General features: G+C 43.5%; 1 protein-coding gene across 2 annotated transcripts; it reads right to left on the bottom strand.

Annotated features, from left to right (window-relative positions):
- Positions 1–1672: 1672 nt before the first annotated feature.
- LOC113026939 (DENN domain-containing protein 5B-like) lies at positions 1673–18302 on the bottom strand. Of its 2 annotated transcripts, XM_026176253.1 has the most exons (22): positions 18112–18302; positions 17515–17828; positions 13948–14057; positions 12563–13277; positions 11261–11448; positions 9463–9969; positions 9130–9361; positions 6759–6909; positions 6523–6613; positions 6309–6428; positions 6072–6224; positions 5867–5945; positions 5698–5773; positions 5455–5583; positions 5236–5357; positions 4849–4994; positions 4638–4756; positions 3962–4149; positions 3721–3803; positions 3162–3288; positions 2874–3048; positions 1673–2161 (listed from the first exon to the last, which is right to left on the bottom strand). In XM_026176253.1, exons 2-22 carry the CDS (start codon positions 17618–17620, stop codon positions 1978–1980), a joined length of 3801 nt encoding a protein of 1266 aa, XP_026032038.1. In that variant the 5' UTR covers positions 17621–17828; positions 18112–18302; the 3' UTR covers positions 1673–1977. The 2 variants fall into 2 exon arrangements, with proteins under 2 accessions (XP_026032038.1, XP_026032037.1); XM_026176252.1 differs by lacking the exon at positions 18112–18302 and having other exon boundaries at positions 17515–17864.
- Between the last annotated feature and the right edge of the window lie 286 nt (positions 18303–18588).

Raw genomic sequence — 18588 nt, 5'->3', positions numbered from 1 at the left:
CGCCCCTGCGGGCGGTTTATCCTTCAAGCTCGGGTCCTCTACCAGAGGCCTGGGAGCTTGAGGGTCCTGCGCAGTATCTTAGCTGTTCCCAGGACTGCGCTCTTCTGGACAGAGATCTCCGATGTTGTTCCCGGGATCTGCTGGAGCCACTCGCCTAGCTTGGGAGTCACCGCACCTAGTGCTCCGATTACCACGGGGACCACCGTTACCTTCACCCTCCACATCCTCTCGAGCTCTTCTCTGAGCCCTTGGTATTTCTCCAGCTTCTCGTGTTCCTTCTTCCTGATATTGCTGTCATTCGGAACCGCTACATCGATCACTACGGCCGTCTTCTTCTGTTTGTCTACCACCACTATGTCCGGTTGGTTAGCCACCACCATTTTGTCCGTCTGTATCTGGAAGTCCCACAGGATCTTAGCTCGGTCATTCTCCACCACCCTTGGGGGCATCTCCCATTTTGACCTCGGGACTTCCAGGTTATACTCCGCACAGATGTTCCTGTACACTATGCCGGCCACTTGGTTATGGCGTTCTATGTATGCCTTGCCTGCTAGCATCTTGCACCCTGCTGTTATGTGCTGGATTGTCTCTGGGGCATCTTTACACAGCCTGCACCTGGGGTCTTGCCTGGTGTGATAGACCCCAGCCTCTATGGATCTTGTGCTCAGAGCTTGTTCTTGTGCTGCCATGATTAGTGCCTCTGTGCTGTCTTTCAGTCCAGCTTTGTCCAGCCACTGGTAGGATTTCTGGATATCAGCCACCTCCTCTATCTGCCGGTGGTACATACCGTGCAGGGGCCTGTCCTTCCATGATGGTTCCTCGTCTCCCTCCTCTTTCTTGGGTTTCTGCTGCCTGAGGTATTCACTGAGCACTCGGTCAGTTGGGGCCATCAGCTGGATAGCGTAGTGGTTAGACTACACGCCTTTGGAGCAGAGGGTCGCAAGTTCGATTCCTGCCTGGGGCGTCTGTATCCAGTAAGGGTCCTAAGGCTAGACCCCCTATGCTAAGCAAGCCTACCGCAGACATGAGCGAGACAGATAAATATGAAGGCATGCCGGCTCGGACGTCGCCCGGATCAACAAGGTCCGCGTCAGGTGTTGAGGAACCAGGGCACCCTGACGAAAAGTGGGCTACTGGAACAAGAAGGCATCGGTGGGCAAGGGACGAAAACAGGGCGTTGTTGGAATGCTACTACGCAAGTAACCCCGGCGGAAGGGGCTACATGAATAGGATGAGGGACCTATGGATTCTTCGATACCCAACATCCACAATGACGGCGAAACAACTAGTAGCTCAGTGTTCCAACATTCGAAAGAAGGGACTGCTCTCACAGCTAGAGATTGAAGAAGATATATATATATATATATATATATATATATATATATATATATATAAAAATTTAACATTATAGAGGGGTATAATAATTTGTTTTGACTATTTGCTAAAATATCAAATGAAATCAAAAATAATTATGGTAATAATAGTAATAACAATAAGGCCTGAGAACTGACGTTTGAGAATACAACACCAAAAGACATAAAAAACAAAAAACAAACATATTCTGGCCATGCATGTGCTTAGTTTAAAATTCAAGTACAAACAACACAGCAGTAGGACAGGTATGGTTATCCTAGTGTTAGGTACAGTATAAATGACGTGAGCAGGGAAAATATTGACTGTAGATGTGAGTTTATTAATAACCCTCCAGTTCTCCTCGAGGAAACAGAACTTCACAGTGTAAACAAGCACAGGACTATTTCCTGAAGCAATCAGAGTATATAAGACATGTACATCAGTGAACAAGGCAATATGTTTGGTGCTTGAGTTGCCAGCGGTTTCGTCTAGCTCACTGTCCATTTTGCTGATCGTGATGATATGACAGAGTCACATTTCGCCAAATGTCCAAATGTACCTCCCTTCCCCACTCTTGGGAAGATGAATATCTGAATCTGTCAGCGTAGCTGCTAAACTCAGAGGTCAGAGGTCAACTCCTTTAACCAGTGCTGTCTCCAGAGTGATGGCGAAATCATTTAGTGTGTGCAGCATGCGAGAGAGGGAGTGTACAGCAGCACGGTCCCGCAGCAGAGCACCGTCCTCGTATGTCCGAGCTGTGAGGGGACAGTCTGCCAGCAGGGGGAGCCACAGAGAGAGAAGCCGGTCCCTGCCAAGACGAGAACACCGATGGTCAATAACGGGGTCATAAATAAAGTTTGTAGAACGTGCTGAAGCTTTCAAGCACTGCAAGGTCAATTGTATTCAGGGCGTCAACTATGATTCTTAAACTTTAATAATATTCTTGAGCTACTATACTGTTATCATTGCAAACTGCTATGATGTATGGTTTGAAGGTGGTAGCACAAACGGGAAACAAATGGAGGTGGAGCTGAAGATACTAAGATCTTCAATGGGAGTGACTCAGACAGACAAGATTAAAAATGAGTGCATCTGAAGGACAGCTCAGTTTAAGCAGTTTGAAGACAAAGTTAAGAGGCCAGATGATTTAGACACAGGAGGGACAGTGGATATGTGGAAGAAAGGACAATAAATTTGGAGATGCCAGGGAAGAAAAAAAAGAGGAAGACCACAGAGAAGATTCATGTATGTAGTGAAGGAGGACATGCAGATGGTTGGTGTGACAGAGGAGGATGCTAGGGACAGGGTGAGATGGATACAGATGATCTGGCCAAAAGCAGAAGAAGACGACAACGACCGCTTAAATTATTCTGCTTTATATAAAAGAATAGAAAAGAAAATAACCTTCCTGCCTGTGATTGCTTTAACAACATCTTCCACCTGAGGAACGAGGGTGTCTTGCAAAATGTTTTCTTACAACATCAATTCAGATTTCAAAGGGAGTTTCAAAATCTGCTCACCTAATTCCCAGACAGACAAAAAGTTGGAATTTGCCCTCTTTTCCAATATTTCTAGGAGAGGCGTTGATGGTACTGACGTAGTGGCACAGCAGGTCGCAGGGCGGGCCCTTTGTCAGTGTTGATCCGTGCAGGTCACCCATCTGATCAGCAGTCTCCATGGAAGCCACGGCCTTTTCTGTGGGAAAGCATTGGTGGCCCTTTTTAGTTTAGTTTGCAACTTGAGATGCAGATTAACTCCCCACTAGATCAAGACAGGAAATAGACGTCACCTCTTTGATTTACACTTACCCACAAAGTCCCAAACGAACACATTCCTCTGAAAAAGTCGGTTGGATTTGAGACCATGGAGGAGGAACTTCTCCAAACAAAGCACCAGACCTCCTTCACCACACAGCAAGACTGTCAGGTTTCCCCTCTGGGGTGATAGGAATGGGAGCAGAGAGTTAATAGACCTACTTCAAACAAAAGCTCATGTTACTGTTTATAACGGTCTCATATTTGTTAAAGTAAACAGAACGTATGCATGTACATTAAAGCTTGTGTACTAAAGACGTTATTAAAATGAATTAGAAGCCTTTTATAGCCAAACTCAAGTGATGCATCAGGTCTCTGCTGTGCTCTTAACGGAGATGAGAAAGGCTAGCCTGATACACAAGAGAAACAAATGAGGCCCGCGCTGGAGAGGCCGGGGTAATGAACCATGTTATAGATAAAAATAACACAGCGGGAGGCTGACAGTTGCTGCAAATATTCTCCTGTCTGCATTAACTATTTTGTCACCCTTTCAGCTTAGTGAGCCGGCAAGTAAAACGAATATAGCACTTGTCTCACACACGCATACACACACCTCTTGTTCAGGTTTGTGGAAATGCTTCACAAGGTTATTTACCGCCTCCCTCATGTCCTCTTGTACTTCAACAAACGGCATCCCTGAGAAGATGAATGAAGTGCAGTTAGCAACAGGAACACGAGGATGAATAATGAAACTAAGAGGGGAACAGAAAGGTGATCCAGGAGCAGAATCATCTGCTCGTTCAACAAGTAGGTCAACTATTGTGCTAAAGAATGTGTTCTTTGTCAGGACGTACTGCTACGGCTGCCAAGTGATCCGAGGACTGTCCGCACACTCTGAGAAGGAGAGGCCAGCTCCGGAGGAGGTGTCCCTGTCAACCTTCCAGCATCCTCCTCCGCACCAGGTGACACCAGCTGACCAATGAGGACTCTTTCCAAGCTGCCGTCCCCCACGCCTTTACCAAGCCATCGGCCGCAAGGGAACCTTCCAAGAAACAAAGACTGAGCGTTACATTGTATTCAAGATTTTAAAAACGAATAAAGACTACATAAAAAAATAAAATAAAATGAAGGATTTGGCTGAAGGGAGAGCCTTCTATTATCTGCTACGGTTTTGTGTTTTAACTTGAGGCAGTCATTAGGGTCAAAACGAAAAAAAAAACAAAAAACAAACATATTATAGATAATGTAACTTCAGCTATCAAAGTGGTTTGAAAATTCAAATTCACAGAGTCTTTTTCCTCTGCATAAAACAGCTACATACTTTCTACATCAGCTTTTCTAAGCAACCTTTGGGTTAAAGTGTTTAGAGATTTCAGACATCAGATTTTGAACAGCTGGATCATCTAGCCTTTATTATATTTTTAACACACTATCAGCCTGTGAGCTGATGTTCATAAACATAGTATCAAATGCTGTGCGAGGTCAAACGCAGCTTTCAACGACCGAAGAATATCAGAGGACGAATCTTACTTGTAGGTGTGCCCTGTAATCTCATTGTACACCATCACGCAGTCAATGAGACACTTGGCCAGCAGGCCCGAGTTCTCCTGTCCCAGCTGCAGAGTGCTCAGCCTGCCCAGGTTCTTGCACTGAAATCAAAACCACAAATCACAGTAAGAGCAGCTCTCTGTGTTTGTGTCTCCATCGGCTGTGATGTTACAACAGAGGGATGAATACCAACCTGGAAAAAAATTTCTTGTGTATTCTTTGGGATCTGTCTAACTCCAGAATCGCCCAACTCTCCTGACACACACACCCAAGGATCAACTGTTGCCATGGCGATGCTCAGCTTCTTCATGGGTATTATAACAACACGATATGGAATACCTAGAGAGAGACACGCAAAATCACGTTTTATGCATTTGTCCCTCTTTTTTTTATCCACTGCCCAACTCTTCTTGCAATATATTTTGGCATTAGGTTTCATGTTTTCTCTTTGATGTCTGGAGGGAGGGTCTTTTTGCAGGGACACTTTTAATCCGTGTTAATAAGGAGGAAGTTAGTGTGGTTGTCGTAATAAACAGCACAAAAGAAAATTTTTTCTGCTGTTCAAGCTCGCATGACTTACAGACTGAGGTGAAGACACGTGTAAAGCAGAGGTAGTCCACGGTGTTTAGAGAGAGCAGGTGGAACAAAAACTGCTCCCTTTCTTCCTCGCAGAGCAGGAATGCATGAGGTTTGTACAGCTGCCTGTCAGGGGCCCAAGAGAGAACAATATCAGTGATACTGCAAACTAAATTAATAAAAAAGCAATATTTCTGTTTATTTATCAACTGTGAACTCTTACCGGAGCAGCTCCTGATTTGTGAGCAGCTCTTTGAGGTGTTGGGATAGTATTTTCTTCTCTAGAGCCAGGTGGATCCAGGCTCGGGCCTGACCCACATCAGACAGACCCTCACTCATGGTCTGGATAAACCTGGAAGAACGACAGACCAGCTAAAAGGAGCTGCAATATTCAACTTTTACACTAATAATATCCTCTGAGGTCATCTAGAAAACTAAAAGCCCCTTTCATCAACTGCCTCATTACCTCATATCCTGTATTAACGATCCTCTCAGGGGCAAAGCGCCATCATCAACTGTTCTCTGGTCTGAACAGTTAGATCCTGAAAAGGCAGAAAAAGCACCAATTATGAGTCCATTCTTATTTCAGTGATTTCCAAAAGTAGCTCAGTACAGACGGGGGGCTGTGCTCTGACCTGGAGACTCAGCTGGTGCCTCCGTCTTACCCTGGGCAGCTTGGTAGTGAAGCAAATGGGACCAAAGAGCAGACTTCCCCTGTTCACAATAAGCAGTAGTTAATTTCCAGCATGCATGCAATCATCTGCCATTCCAGACATTTTTCTAGGCAGTCTCTTCACATGGAGACATACAGCGCGGTCTTAGCATGCCACGTGAGCTCACCTGTTTCACCTGCAGACCGTGGCCCCATGTTCTCTCCAGCAGGTCACACAGGCCGTGGATGAGTGTGTTTTCCTGCAGGCCTGTGATGCTGGCCTCTCCTTGACCCAGTTCCACACTCTCCTTCCCCATCCTTTCCTTCAGCATCCGTTTGGTCTAAAAAGAAGAAGATTTTTGCATTAACCTTGAGTAAAATAATTAGGAACATTCCTATTTTAAGCACCTAACGAGAGCGCTTACCTTTAGACGACACTCGCTGAGCAGCCCATCAACAAACTCCCGGTGCGTCTGAGTGATAGCTTGAGGCGTCAGGTCAAGTAGTTTAGACTGGCGGAGATTCTTCCTCGCAAAGGTGTATTTCTGTTGAATAAACAGGTAACATATTAGACACACACCCCTTGAAGCCTGCATGCTAATCTGTGTGTGTGTTTTTTGACACACACACTGTAGGTACCTGTCTCTGCTCGTTGTCCACTCCTGACTGATCAGAAACTGTGGATCTCTTGGGTTCAGACCTACGAGAGGCTGTGACACGACTGGACCACCTGATGACACAGCAAAATAAAATCCATAATTTTACACAAGTCAGAGTAAACCAGTCACGCCTGGAAATAAAGTTTTAATTATTTTCATTACTCACTAGAAACAGATTTTAATTTAATCTTAATAACAGCAGGAAACGAATCTCACTTGTTGGTGTTCTGTGCCTGGGCAAGGACATCCGCCTGCAGCTTAGGGAAGTAGCCCGGGTGATGACGACCCTGGCCAATCCTCATGTCCAGCAGGTGGGGGTGTATGGCTGTGTGGTCGGCCTTCAGCAGCCTCCGCTCGATGGTCTGACCTGCAGAGAAAAAAGTGAACAAAAAAACATTTATTTTTGTTTGTTTTCATTTGTATTAATTAATTAATTTTTAAAGGGATTTCACATTTCAATTAAATTAGTTATTTCCATGAATGGCTTGTGCATAACACCCTAACACAGTATAAAAGAAAGTAACCATGTTATGTTATTCTGGAGTCTAACGTATGGACTTTGTGAATTGTGAACAATGCCACAGACCAGCCACAGAGATGAAAGGCTGGCACCACTTCAAAGCTGCAGCTTTGCAGCAGTTTTCACAGGACACAGAGCCCTGCTGTCCTCTGCTTATATAATGCTCACAGACCAGCATGTGCCTCATTCTTCTCTAATTTACTAGTTCTACCCATCTTTTCCCCCTTACATTTCATTCGATCCCATTGCTTTTTGTGTTCCAGTTATCCACCAGGTAATTTGGTTTTTATTTTGTTTCAGTAATGTTGAATGAATTACAGTTTATATGGCTGCATAACCTGGTGCAAGAATCCCCCTAAGCACAGTTTATGCAAAATCCTCAGTGCTTATCACAAAAGGGAGAGAAAGGCCAAGCAGCATAATCACCATATAAACCCAAACAGACGGGCAGATGGTGTCAGATTTGCAGATTCCCTCTGCGAAATCTGGCATCCAGCTTCATTGCATAATTTTGCTCAGATTTCCTTTAATATTTTTGCTATATCCTAATTATATTCTGGAAAAACCATTGGTGAAACAGCGTCAGGCATCTACTTAAAATACAACTAAAGTCATGGATATTTTGCACATTTTACAGACCTATCTAAACCATGTGATCATGCTATTGTACTGAAATAACTGCGTTCAGCTGGTATGGAAGAGTCTAATAAAGGGTTTCAGATAAAACTCAGTGCCCCCCTTGTATTATCATAGGTGTTCCACAGGGGTCCACTCCTGGTCCTCCTTACTTCCACACGCAATGAATAAACTATACAATTTGTGCTTGTTTTGAAGTCTAGTAAAACACAGTGTATGCAACTCACTCAGTCACCTGAAAGTATCCAGCCTACTTTCAACATCTAAACCCTTGATGTTTATAAAACTGGAACTGTGCTGAGTGTTATAATTACTTCTAAGACCCACCTGGAACGACTTTACATTTTTTTTGTCTGGACTTGATCAAGCTGACATTGTTTATATGCATGCATTTCCCACCTTCTTTGAAGCCTCGGTGCGCCACAGTGCACTAGCACGTTTCACTCTCAGTTTGTCCTATTAGAAATACAACAGTGGTCCTTCCTTAACCCTCTGGGATCAAAGTCTTAACCCTAATCCTACCCCACACTTTGGGAGAGCAGCACTAACCTTTGCTAGCAAATTGTGGTTTGTAATATCAAACTAAAACAAATACCTGAATCTCAAATATGCATTGAGATGATCTAATATAACACAAAATGTGATTCAGAACATTTTTGCTATTCCATTAGTTTACAAGTATCACTTTCATAAAATATCTAAAAAAAAAAAAAATATATATATATATATATATATATATATACTGTATATTTATGCTTTATGTGTGTGTGTGTCCTTAAACTGTAGTGTTTTTTTCTAATTTAATTAAATTTTTTAAATACATAAGTCCCTCTTTGCAATGACAGTACCCATTTAAAGATTTATTATTATTATTATTATTATTATTGTTATTGTTATTATTATTGTTATTATTATTATTATATATTATTATTATATATTATTATTATTAATATTATTATTATTAATAATAATAATAATAATAATAATAATAATAATAATAATAATAATAATAATAATAATAAGTTACCAGTGGCTTATCACAGGGTTTCATTAGCATGTCCAGCTTATTTAAATTACTATATGTAATTATTAAAATGACGATGAGGCTCCTTTATTTGTGTATGCATATATATTAGCGCTTGTCAGAGCTCCACTAAACTTACAGGAGCTAATAACTTATCTCAGCATATAAACTTTACTGTCCAATTTGCATGAATATCTATGAAAATAAAGTCAGCTCTCGTTAGGACGCCAACATCTAAACTGGTGTTTGTATGTGCTCCTTGTTGGACAGTACAGTATTTATAATAATAATAATAATAATAATAATAATAATAATAATAATAAGACTTATAAGAACATGTAAAATGTTTCATGCCACATTTCACTTTCCCCCCCATCCCTTTGTGATCCTGGGCACCTTCACAGTACCTGATTCAAAGAGGGTAGTGCATTTCCTGTAAAGACAACTACAGGAATCTTCGCTCCCCGTGTCATACAGTCGTTCTCGCTCTAAACGGCTGTCGAACAGCTGCTGTAGTGGCTCCCTATCTGCCCAGCGAGATATAACCTTCCCATCCACAAAAGAAGAAAACATGGATGTCTCCAAGAACCGGGACAAGAAGTGCAAGTGGCTCGCTGGCTGAACGGAGAGAAAGGAACCCTAAAACATTGAAAAGCAGGGGTTTACTGAATGAAGATATAACAATAATATGACTTATTTCAGATAAATGCAATCTATCAGTCAGTCATCCACTAAAGTACCTTATCAAAGTTGAACATCCCCTCTCGGTTAGTCAACCAAGAGTCCAAATCCAGAGCGCTGTGGATGACGAAGTCATCATATCTGCCAAACATTGCAGCAAAACGTCCTGCAAACACCTCCCTCAGCTGAATATTCAGCTTTGCAGCCTTCAGTTCTTCCTCCTCCTCCTCAAACACGTGTCCCAGTGTCTTCCCTCCATCTGACATCTTTCCTCCTCCACACCTCCTCGCCAGAGCCTGCAGCCTCTCCAGCACCGCCAACTCCTCGCCTCCGAGGTTCCCGTTCCTTCTGTCCTCCATCAGATCCTCCAGCACCAGGCTGCTTAGCCGAGGGGAGGAGGAAGAGGCGGTCGTGGGCTTAGCGATCACACCGCCCTGTGGAGGCAGCCCAAATTGCAACAACACCTCACTCAGTTCCTGAATGAGTTCAGTCTGATCCGGAAACTGGGGAAGGTCTTCAGGAGCTTCGACGCAGTGGTTGTCAATGTCCACGAAGCACAGGTTAGCCTGTGTTAGAATATGAGACAAACCAGACAGTTACAATACGACAAACAATTTTCAGTTTGCCCATCAATCAGATAATCATAATAGGTTTATCCTGTCACAATGTACAGACAGTTATCTCATCCAGACAGAGTGAGTTGAGCTTTACCCTCTAATTAAGCTCTGAGATGGAGATTTACACACAATTAATAGATTCTTAGCATTTCACTTTGATAAGTGCAAAAACGCAAACAGGATATTAGCATGTGAAAGATTATCTGTTATCGTTGCAACAGGAGACAATGTGGAAAGTGCAATATCAGTCGGCGATAGCGATGTGAAACCTTTGCAAAAAAATAAAAAACAACTGTGCCCATAAAGTTGCCAAGCAACAAACCACAGAAAGATTATTTTTTAAAACTGCCTCTGTAAGCAGCAGCGGAGCTCAGCAGTGCTCGACAGTCAGCAGCCACACGACCTTCAGCAGTGACCTCCGGCAGTGAGTTTTTAGCCTCAGGGGAGATGAACTGCAGAATGGACTGTTAAAGTCGACTCTGTTCAGCTTCATCCTTCCTCCAAGTGCCATCACTTCCAAGTGTTTGGTTTTGTTTTTTAACACATCTTTAAACCAAACAAGACAAAGAGGAGAAAGAATAGTCGGGGAGGGTTGTTTCACATTCAGAGACTACACAAACGTTTATTTCACCAGAATTAAGTTATGCTCTGTTTCCTGATTATTCTTCGGATCAGTGGACACACTGGATTTTTTAATGCATATCAAAATGAAGGACTACTAATTAACTGCAAACACTCAAATATGTATGATTAAGATGTTCCTCATTTTCTTCAAATTGCAGGGCCTTGGGGGAAATAAGTGGTGAGCTCTAATTCTGTTTAATAATTCATCCAGCCCCATTATTCTGCATTTCTGGAGCTCTGCACTTTTGCTTTCATCCCCTCAGAGCTGTCTTACCGCTGCCTCTTTTCTGGGGCAGAGAGACTTCAAAGAAGCTTCAGAGGCAAGATATTCATGCAGCATAAAGTGATCTGGGATGCAGGATTGGATTTGAAAGGGGGAGGCAGCTCAGAGGAAATGCATCACCCCAGTTCGACATGCTGGAGGCAAAGGGTGCGCTCCATGAACCATGGAGCGGATAAGCAAATGGCTGCAAGATCGTCTAAGTTTTATGGTATATTTTTAGATCCTTTTATTTTAGCTTCTATTAAAATGTCTGCATCCTGCAGTTTTGACTGGTACATTCACACGGGAAACGGCAAAGACATTTACGCATAATTTTCCCTCTGAGTGATGTACCTCATGTGGCAGATTGAGGGAGGATCGCTGAGCTCCATCTCTGCGCTGGATACCCATCAGGAATGGCACAGGAGCGTCGAGCAGGTGATGTAGTGGAGCAGAAATGATGGGCAGGTAGATGTGTTGCCACTGAAATGGGAACAGCAGTGTGTTGATGCCCTCTGCCACGGTCATCAAACGCTGGTAGTCTGTATACAGAGACATCCGAACAAAGCGTTAAGCCGTCTCTGAGCTCATTCATATTCCTGTTACACAGCACAGTTAATGACTACGGAGGTCTCATCACCATATCACTAAGCTGCACTGTCAGAGCTTCCAAAATTTACCCACAAAAACCCATCTGTCAAACCCAGCACCCCCTCGATCCTAGAACTATGCACACATAGGCTGGGCTTTCCCACTACTTTTTGTTTTAGGACAAACCACTTGCAGGCTTCATGTCATATTATTGTGTTAAATACAAAGAACAGCTGCTTTTCTGTATGTGCAGTCATTATTATTAGAGTTCAAAGGTGTCATTATAAATGTTTTTCATATCCAGCATGTGTGCGCTTCAAAAGTTAAATCAATATTTTAATGATGTCAACAAACAGACTTGATATGATCTCTGAGTGACATGTTAACTCTCCACCCTCTTGCCCAAATATGGTCACTTCTGGTTCCTAAACACGAAATACAGAGTTTAGAAACCAGTGGGTGACATCACCGTGATGATGTCCATCTTTTAAGTACAGTCTGTAGTCTATCCCTGCAGACACCTGTGTTAAAATGCAAACTTTACAGCAATAAAAGACTTTTTACAACCTGCTTATGGCTTTAGGATCTACAGCGAATTTATGTTGCAGTTATTTTTTTATTGAAATCATCCCTTTAAAAACTACTTAAGCTTGAAGTTACACATTATATTGTTTACCTTGTCTGTTACTTACCATGGCAGGTATCTGTCCCCATACAGTCTATGGATGCAGCTATCTAACCAAATTAATTGGCATTAACTGATAACGTAGCACTCCCTATCTAACCCTAACCCTCTTGTCCAAACTTGGCCACTAAGAAAAACCTAACATGGTGGCTGAGCCTCCTTAATGATGATTATGGTGGTCATAGTATGAAACAACACATTTTATGAACATGAATAAGTCAACACATGGACATAAAGCAAGCACGCACAGCACCAGGAGCTTGAAACTGAAGCAGCTGCGTGAGACTCAGCTGTCATTTATTTTCCTAATTACGGCTTTGCTTTTCCTGTTACATGCCAAAATATCTTGCATGCATAAAATCTGTAATTTCAGTGCTTACCTGAAGAGTAAAGCAGGACTTGTGTCTCCAGAAGTGCACAGGTAAGTAGTTTCACCATGCTGTCCACACCCAGGAGGGAGAACGCATCTCCAAGAGGATACTCCCCCAAAGGAAGCTCACCTGGCCCGGGCCGCTGGCAAAGGATGGGCCCTTGCACCCCATGGAACCTCAGCGACCTTCCAGGTGGAGGCAACGGCACCTCGTACAAGATGTTATGGATGTAGCTCTCTAGAGGGAGTGGTGGGGCTGTCTGTGACGTCACAGCCTGGTGGAGCTGAACCAGAAACTGTCGTGAAGCTTGAAGAAAAGGGAGCGGCGTGACGAGGCAGAGGGCTTTGGACACATACAGGGTGTCTCGCGTTGGATCGAAGGAGCCTACACATCCGAGGCAGCCAGACACCCCAGCCAGAGACTCGGCGTCTGACTCATCCAAGCTGCTCGCAAGTGAGTCCATACTGGAGGTGGAGGGTGAGGAGGCAGAGGAAGAGGAGGATGAGGGAGAGGAGGCCAATGAAGAGGAGTGGTGCTCCACATGGTGCATCTGACAGAGTGTCTGCATGGCAGTGATAATCTGAGGACTGGTCACCTCCTCGTAGAAGGTGTGAACAAAGCCGTAGGAACGCGTGCCATCGTCGAAAGAAATCGTAAACGAGTGAAACTGAGGATCGAGTCTGTCTGCTTGAGTGCGAAAGGACAGCCCTCTGGGCATGCAGAGCTGGAGGACAGAGGAGAGAAAACAAGAGATGTTTTAGTACAGAGTGACAATGTTCAATACCGACCTCAAAAAGTATATAAATGGAGGGTTAAACCAAAATATACAACAGCAAACATCAGCATCCTCCATCCTCCAGACACTTCAACCTGATAAAACTGAAGTTTGCCGCCATCAAAAATGGCAATTATTTTAAATATTCTTGTGCTAGCATAGGCTTGATTTTGTCCTACAATGTAATCAGAGCAAAAATCCACCCCTGGGGGGGAAAAAGTGTGGATTAGCTACATAAAATGACATGCTTAAAAAGACCCCAAAAAATAAAGCAAAGCCAGAGGAAGGTGCTTTTGCACAATATATGAAATGGTCTAGAACAAACCAACACTGATTCCACTCCGTCTGATTACTCATGTAACTGTGAGGCTGATGCTGCTCTCATCATCCAGACCTGTTTTGCATGTTTAGATGAAAGCAAGACTGATGAAAAGGGGCAGAAAATAAGCCAGCACGTAACTCCTATTACACTTCCCTCCAGCTGACTTTGCCTCTTCCATTATTCTCCATCAATAGCTGAAAGAGCAACAAAATCATTTGGCCTTCTAACAGGCACATCTTGTCCTTCAGCTGCAGATGTAACAGAAAATGACCAACACTGTGCAATCCAACATCTCACCATGTTGACAGCATCTTTATTGAAGGGGTTCCTGTCTGTATTTTCAGGGTAATGAGCCAAAACCTTCGATTTGAAGGACCGTCGAACAGGGCTGTGCTCAAAGCCCTCACCTGAAAGACAGACAGACAGACAGACAAATTGAGTAAAGAGGTTATTCTATTAATGCAGGGTGACCTTGATCGATGCTGAACCAGAATTCATAATGAGACAGAAAGGACAGACCAGAGGGCATCAGAACATGACAGCAGCTTTGATTAATAAAAAACGACCAGGGCAACCTTGACAGATAGTAAAAAGAAGTTCATGTGCTGCAGCAAAGTGGGAAAAGCCACTCCAAGAGTTATGTAACTCAACTCATTAGCATAAAGAAAAGCAATGCAACAAGCCTCATCCCTGACACTGCAGAAGGGAACTCTTTAAACTGATAAGAGGTGCTGAATTCAAAGTGCATGCAAGAGAACTATATCCCACATAAATTGCTGCAGTGAACACATGCATTGCCTCGTGTGGTTAAAGTATCTCTTTTTTAAATCTCGGCACCATGTGTCAGCTTCTATCCCGGGTTACATACAAAATGCTGTCTGTGCGAGTAGATGAAGCTGCAGCAAAAAAATAAATAAATGAATAAATAAAAGAACGGGTGTATGATTCACAGAGGGTAATCAGCGAGGTACTTTCATTATTTATCCTCTTTCTAAGGGGGATGCCCTTGAACAGTACTCTTCTTTGTGTTCCCTGCTTTACTAGCACACCATCAACTCTCAGAGACATTCACTGGAATCGCTGCACAAGAACAAAATCATCTGTAAATGCCAAACCAGCTCTGCAGCACTCATTCGACCCTTCAGGAACATCCACATCACCTGCCCACGAAATGACGCACGCCACCTCAAGAAACTGCGCTGCAGGCAGAGCGAGGAGCGAGCCACTTCAAGTCAAACTGACTCAGACCGGTAGGTGGGAGACAGCTAATGGACGAGAGTGACGCGGGGCGGGAATGGCAGTGTTCTTTACTAAGAATACAAATTAGTGTCGGCGCTGAGAGGCACAACTGAGCATCGCTGAAGGAGTTGCCATGGTTTCCATTTCCGCCGTGGCCTCGATGATCGCCATCGAGACAAAGCTTTTGTGCTCGTCACAGGTTACGTCAGCCTGGGTTTTATCAGCTGACCTAATTAAACCGCCACCCCCCCCGGCTCTCCTCCTGACACGGGTTCCCACCAAACAGCTTTCACAGACGTAGATGCAGCCTGTGTGTGTTTCACGGGGTAACAGAGCAAGGGGAGGTGGAGTGGAGGGAGGTTTGTTTTAGTGTTTGAATGAAAGCTTAAAGGCCTGTAATTAGCACATTAACAGACTCACTAGATCCAAGAAATGTGCTGGATGCTTTACATCATCTGTAGGCGTGAGAATAACTATCATTTTCACACCGATTTGTCACAAAAACAGTGACGAATGTCTCATCCAAGTATCCAAATTCATTACAATGGTCACTTTAATATCAGCCGTGTCTTGTTTTTAGTGTTTCATATTCATTCCACTGTCCCTAAAACAGGCCAACTCCATCAGCCACCAGTGAGCAGCCAATAAAGACAGACATCCATCACTTTCACCAACTAAATTACCTTTGCTGTCCCATTCATCACACCATGACATGAGCAGGCATAAAAAGTAGAGAGATATTAAAATGACAGGCGTGTCAGCTGGTACTGACTGATGACACTTTAAATCACTCCACCACTGATGCGCCTGACCACTGAAGGTGACTCGCACGACCAAAAAAAGAAAAGAAATTTTGGTTTTTATCTTAGACTTGAAGCTCAGGAACAAAGAAAGCACCAAGTGCCTAAAAATATGTTGAAAAAAAAAAACCCAAATGAATCAAGCAGAATGTCTAATTATATAATGAGATATAGGCTTTACATCTCCCTGCACAATAAAGCTCGCTCTGTGCGATCAGGGACTACTCCACTGATGTCATATCTCTCCCCTATGTAACCATCATCGTGCCTGCACGGGCGCTGAAGCGTCGGCCATTCAGCATTCCAACAGGCAACGTCATGTGAAATCTGATTAGGCTGCAGAAACACAGTGGCATGTATTGAGAGGCTAACAAGGGCAGATTGTCTCTCGGTGGGCATTCACCAATTACACACTCTCACAGAAAGAGGAACTGTATATGGGACACATTTAGAGCACATAGTGGGCTATAACTTGTGGAATACTTGTGAGTAAAGGAGAAAAACCCTCACACAGGGAGAGAAATCCTTTAAAGGAGCAGAGCCCCCCTGCAGCGATGGGTCTGCGATGACCTGCTGTTACATAAGTACAATGGTGTAGCTCAGAGACAGTAGCCAAGGAGGCAGCTTTCTAACCCAGTGGTTAATTAGAGCTTTAAAACAAAACAAAACAAAACAAAGAGCAAAAAAACACAACAAGCATGTCTGCTAAAAGCCCCCCCATGAGGAGCTGTTTCACAACAGCTGCTCCAGAGATGAGGAGAATACAGGGTGTGACTGCTGCTCCAGATCTGGAAGTGACGCTCAAGGTATTCAGCACACCTGCGATGTGACCGTTTTCTCACAAACACCGCAGCGCACGTCACACGAGCCTCCTGGGCAGAGTTGTTCTCAGCTCAGTGTCAACAACTGGCTGCAAAAGGAGGTGACGCCACCTGATATTTCTCTATTTCTTAGAGTCTTGTCAACCACAAATAAACCCCAATAAGCAACTGAGATGAGGAGACTTCACCGCAGCCCAAAATATGACATCACATCCCTTTCACCTTCTTGGTTAAAAGAGGAAAATAAGAATGATGGGTCACTTTCTGTTTGAGACCACCCCAAATCACGTGGATTAATCAGTACGTTTTGATTCACAGAGGAGTGTATTCTGGGAGCAAACAGCCCTGCCTGGATGTTCCAGCTGTGTTACAGCTTTAACGAGCAGAATTAGGACGCTGCTGTTTTCCCTCGATTCTGCCCTTTCTCTCCTGTGATCCCGAGGCAGGTGTAGCAGTAGATGACTTGCAGAAACCATAAAATAAAATCTAATGTGACACAATACTAGACTGAAAATATGATGAAAACTCAATGAACACAGCCGCCAAGTGATGTGTCCTAAACAGGGGTATAATATAAACAGACCGCACCTGGGATACAAAAGACAATATATCAGAAATATTCCTTTCAATGGCTTAAGACTGATTGGGAAATGATACAATGCACATCATTTGTCTTTGCTTTCACATCCAACTGATACTACATGCTCAGAGACATGTACAAATCCTGCCCAAATATAACCTTATATTTATCACATTTTTCATATATTTGAGGATATTCTGCACAGGCTGCTCACACATATTATTTAGAGCACTGACAGGGAGAAGAAAAATCATATTTAAATGGCTGTCACCCCTCCCCACACAAACAGAGACACAATTGGGCAACACAAATAGGCCTATATGAATTACTAAATATATAACCTGGCTAATGTTGTCATCCAACATAACATGCTGCGTATCTGTGTATTGGCGGGTGTGTCTTTTTGTCCTTAAATATCATCTACCTGCTCCATCGTCCGGCTCCAGGCCCGTCTCCGTGTCCACTCCACACACAACAAAATAGTGGGCGAAACGGCAAGAAGCCGATCCTGTGGCGGCGGCGGTGTTCATCCTCGACGCGTTGTGTTGACGGTGTGACACAGCTCCGTTTACTTCTGCTTAATGCTGTAGGTGTTCATAGCTGGCGCTGGTTTTTAATCCGAAATCCTCGAAGCTCCCGCTGCGCGTCCCGATCCGCACCCACTGAACCGCGCTGTGACTCTGATGGAGTCAGGGTGATCCGGGGATGGTCATCCAGTTTGTTCAGAGGGGGAGGAGGCTGTGTGGAGACAGGCAGGCAGGGAGGGAGGGAGACAAAGGCTTAAAAGCATCAGCGTCCCCCGCTAAAGTCTGCGTCATTTTCACATAGATGTTTACGAAATTCATCTGTAGCGCAAAACAATCAGTCTCATAGATCATCAGGATTCTCATTTATAATTATTATTTTTGTCGGTGGAGATGATTACAATTATTTATTGCACAAATGCAGATCACGGCCGGGAAAACTCTGAAGAAAGAAATTAAAACAACGATTTCGACATTTTGGATAAAACTCCACTTACCGTTTACTAATTACCGTAATACTGTGAAAACGGTCGTGCGCCCTACAGTTGGCTGTGGATTTGCAGGAGCCTCCTAAAATCTGAGAAAACACTTTAGACCTCAGCGTTTCATTGGAAGTTTTTATGGGAAGTTCGTGTTGCCAACTTTAGGCATGGAGTTTGGAAGTCACGAGCTTATTTTACCAGTCAGGGGATGACTAATGACTAATGCATGATGGGAAGTTTTGTGGGAAATGTAGGATCAAATGGTTCTGGTGCTTGATCCCTGAGTCGAGATACTAATAAATAAATAAATACATAGTTTTATTAAAAATCTGCAGGTGTGTTAGTTAGCAAGTAACATGAATTTAATGTCACAGCGCAAGAATAAGTGACCTCAGCTTAATTTTAAGATTAATCAACTTGATGTGTTTTTGTTTATCATGTCCTAAAAATGTGATTTTATGAAAATAAATATAAAAATCCCTTTTCACACAG

The sequence above is a fragment of the Astatotilapia calliptera genome, chromosome 7 (genome assembly GCF_900246225.1).
Source record: "Astatotilapia calliptera chromosome 7, fAstCal1.2, whole genome shotgun sequence".
Lineage (NCBI taxonomy): Eukaryota > Metazoa > Chordata > Actinopteri > Cichliformes > Cichlidae > Astatotilapia > Astatotilapia calliptera.
The sequence above is the reverse complement of the archived record's forward strand: the minus strand, read 5'-3'. Positions and strand labels throughout refer to the sequence as shown.